The following is a 4,068-nucleotide window of genomic DNA, read 5'->3' as shown; positions in this document are numbered from 1 at the left end:
AGGTCTACTACACAGATCGGACTCCTAGTGATCCTCCTGTTCCCCACCTCCCAAGAGCTGGGATTACAGGCGCACGCCACCCTACCCAGTCTCAGTATTTATTTTCTGTCCATGCTTCTTTGCAGTGTTTTGGGTTTATTTTTTTGTTTCCTTTCTGTTTGGAGAACTTTTGAAGCAGTACTTCAGGGCAAGGTGTGCAGACTTCCACATTTTCCTCCCTCTGAGGATGTGAGGACTTCTCAGCCCAGACGGATGCTTTTCCTGGTTCTTAGTTGACAGCTCTTCTTTTAGATCTTGAAAAATATTATCCACTTTCTTTTGGTTTCTGACATTTCTGATGAGATATCTACTCTTATTCAAATTGTTTTTGCCTCTTTAAGATGTTTTTTCCTCTGGCTGCTTTTAGGGTTTTAAAATTTTTTCTTTAGTTAGCAGCAATTGATGATGGATGTATCATGACATGGAGTTCTTCTGTTTGCAGTTTTCTTGTCCTCTTGGATTTGTACATGTCTATCTTTTGCCAGGTTTCAGAAGGGAATTTCTCAGTCATTGCTTCTTTGAGTATTTTTTTAGTTCCTTTCTCTACTCCAGCTGGAATTGGGATCCCACAAATGGATGGGATAATCCTGCAGGGCCCCTACCCAACCTAAGTTGTCTGAGCTTTTCCAGTTGGGCCACCTGGAGTGAACTGGACACCCCTGTGGGCTTGAGCCACCATTGGTACCTATGTGACTCCCATCAGTAGCTTGTTTGTACAGCTGGGGTTACAAATGGATTTAGTCACTTATAGTTGTCTTTTTTTTAATTTTTAAAAAACCTGTTGTTTATCTATTTGGTACAGGGTCTCACCACACAGCTCAGACTTGTAGGGATCCGCCTGCCTTAGCCTCCCCAGTTCTGGGATTACAGGTGTGTGTGCCACCACGCCTGGTTTTGGTGGCTGGCACGGCACAGTACTGGGATTGAACCTGGATTCTTGAGCTTGCCAGACAGGCGCTTGGACTGCCAAGTTATCTCCCAGCCCCTTATATTGGTTGGTCTTTTAACTAATAAAATTAATAAAAGGTCTATAAAGGGACTAAATCTAGTTAGTTGCTTGAATTTGAATAATTACTGCCCAGATATAAATATGCATTTATAACAGCTGTACCACTAATTAGCTGTAGTACAATTTTTTATGCCATTTTAACCTTTTCCTTAAGGAGCTGTCATAAGACAGCATCTGGCCTGCTAATTCAATGCCTTTCTTTGCATTATTGTAATCAAAGACAAAATCAGGTTTTATGTTTCTTATGGCTTAAGCTACCTGATGGTGTGGTCATGGGTGCACCATCCGTGGTTCAAGCCGGTGGAACATCAGATTCAAATCAGAGCCACTCCACAGTGAGACCAATTTAGGGGGCATCGGCTAATGACTCCTTCGTTCTAAGATGGGCTGCCCTGACTTCTCAGCTGTCTGAGGTAGGAGAGACAGTGTTTGTTTTGGGATTGAGCCCAGGGACATTACTACTGAGCTACTTCTTTAGCCTTTTTCATTTTATCTGTAAATTGAGAGACAGGATCTTGCTAAATTGCCCAGGCTGGCCCCCAAATTGTGACCCTTCTGCTGCAGCCTCCTGAGTAGCTAGGTTTACAGGTATGGACTGCCATGCTCAGCGAGATGGTGTTTTAATAAAAAGTATGTCCTGGAGAAGAAGAATTGGCAGTCATCCTGGCTATTTTGAAATCATTTCCTCTTTCTATTTGTAATGTTCTCTCAATATAAATGTAATGGAGTGTTCTCTGCGTTTAGAAATACTTCCTGGTGCAGAAGCGTAACTTGTAGTAGCCTTCAAGGAAGGCAATGCCTCGGATAATTGCACGGCTGATGCCATGGGAGGCCTGGGGAGTGTGTGTGTCCCACAGGATACTGGGCAGCGTCATGGAAGATGTGGCCTTGGAACATAAGCTCTGTGGGCCTCGCTGATGCCCCTGGTGAACATGGGAAGGAGGAGTCTTTTGAGGCAAAGGAAGTGATGTGACAATTTAAACTGGAAAGTGCAGGGTGTATTTATTGGATGAGGGAGGAGAAGGGAGAGTGGGATAGTAGCAAAAGAGGTGAGCTGGCCTGACCCTGCAGAGCCTTGTCTGGACCTGAGTAAGGATCCTGCTTTCAGGGGAGCCTTGAAGTGTTTTGCTACACACTAGCCACTTCACTGGAACAGACATTTGGGTTCATTCCAGGAATTCAGAGGAGGCCAGTGTTTTGAGAGCCTCCCTCCTGCTTGATAGAACAGCCCAGGCATCTCCAGGTCATCTGCAGAAGCCCTCTTGGGTGTTAGTGGTCCCTTTGACAAACAAGAGCGTGAAGAGGTCTCGATCCACCCACACTGAGTGCTAGGTATGTGATCAAAGACTGACCTCGCCCACCCAGCTGGCAAATTGTCTTCTCCAGATATTTGGAAAATTTGAAGGGTTCTTTGAAAGGGGACAAATGGAATTTATGATACTGGGCCTCCAGACAAGAGATGACCCCATGGCCCCAAGGTTACTTCCATCCTTGGCTGGTCTGGTACTTATCTTCTGTTCAGTGTTCCATGAGCCGTAGACTCTGCTCTCTTTGCTGTCCCAGTGTGGGAGCAGAAAGGAGCTCAACTACTCACCCAAACCCTTAATTCCAGTTGGAACCAGAAGGCAAGTGTAGTTCTAGGTGTGTTAATGCAGGCCTGTAATCTCAGCACTCGCGAGGCTGAAGCAGGAAGATCACCAGGTGTTTGAGGCCAGCCTGGGCTACTGAGTTCAATCCGCAGTTCTGCCAAAAAAAAAAAAAAAAAAAAAAAAAGAGGTGCTGATCCCCTTGGCCACCTGCACATATAGCGCAGGTTATGGGCAGGGTTTGGTCCACGCTGGCTTGCTGGCCCCCTCAGTGTTAGTGTCTTCCCAAATCTCGAGCTGCCTATTATTATTTGCTTCAGGAAGGATATCCTAATCGTAATCTTGTGAAGTGCATCAGTAACTTCCTGGCTGTCTTTCAGGTGCAGAATTTCTGCGTTGGAGATGACCAGTCCAGGGGTGACCCTACCTTGATTAGTGGGGGAGGGCAGTCTGTTTAGTGTGTCTCCTGTGATCCTAGAACCAGAACAGCCCCACTGGGGCAGAACAGCCATGATGCTGTATAGTCTGTGGTGTGGAAGAGAGAGCACTGTCAGGTGGCCCTAACTGAGCTGATCTTGAGCTAGCTAATGCCACCTCTCTGGGTACCAGTTTTCCTTGTGTGTGACTTGGCAGTAGATAACAGGGCCCACGGAGGGCGTTGGCAGAAGCGCTTCTGTTCCAGGAATTCTTTGCACCCACAGGCAGTAAAGGTAAGGGGTGACTGTTGCTGTCGTTGTCATTATTAGGGCAGCGTGGACGTTCTCAGGCTGACTCTCCAGCATGAACTGACAGGAGAGGAACTTGAGCACATAGCCCAGAAGGTACTGAGCTTTCCAGCGGGGAGCTGTTCTCCTTCCTTCTGCTGCTGCTGCTCACCCCAGCGCTGCCTGGAGCCACCTCTGCTGCCGCCAGTTTGGGCGCATTGACGATGCATCCAGCTGAGCTCCCCGCTGCGTGTTGCTTTGTGGGGCAGGGAGAACCCCCACTAAAAGTGAAACTATAACTAACCTGCGATTTCTACTAATACTTTTCATCCCGTATTCCTGATGCTGTGTGGTTTTTGATAGAGGTTCTCAAAGAGTTTTTGGAGGGGTAAATCAGACTAATCATTCAAGTCTTTCAGGGCTGAGGGGCCGGAGCTCTGGCTCTCCGAGTGATACATGAGCCACCTTTCTCTCTCTCTGGTAGGCGGGCAGGAAGACCTACGCCATGGTGTCAGGCTTCTCTGCTGGGCATTCTCTGGCCTCAGAGCTGGTGGAGTCCAATGATGGGCACGAGGAAATCATAAAGGTAAGCTGAGCTCCCCTCCCCATTTCCTGCCACCTCTTTCTTCTCCTTCCTCCAAGCACATGAGAGAGAGCGGCTGGACTTTCCCCACGGGAAGCTGCAATTTTATTTGTGTGTGTGTGTGGCCAGCTCAGCCCACCAGGGGGC

General features: G+C 47.6%; 1 protein-coding gene across 2 annotated transcripts in view; it reads left to right on the top strand.

The window, feature by feature from the left end:
- The window catches only part of Tuft1 (tuftelin 1), a 57,552-nt gene that overhangs the window by 14,459 nt on the left and 39,025 nt on the right, over positions 1–4,068 (top strand). The window contains exons 2-3 of one of the 2 annotated variants that reach the window (XM_004632354.2): positions 3,381–3,455; positions 3,823–3,924. In XM_004632354.2, coding sequence (XP_004632411.1) covers positions 3,381–3,455; positions 3,823–3,924 — 177 coding nt within the window. The remainder of the gene's footprint in view (positions 1–3,380; positions 3,456–3,822; positions 3,925–4,068) is intronic. The other variant, XM_012515017.2, reaches the window with a different exon arrangement.

The sequence above is a fragment of the Octodon degus genome, unplaced genomic scaffold, assembly GCF_000260255.1.
Source record: "Octodon degus isolate 3935 unplaced genomic scaffold, OctDeg1.0 scaffold00048, whole genome shotgun sequence".
In the NCBI taxonomy this organism is placed as follows: Eukaryota; Metazoa; Chordata; class Mammalia; order Rodentia; family Octodontidae; genus Octodon; species Octodon degus.
This window is presented reverse-complemented; position numbering and strand designations above follow the sequence as displayed.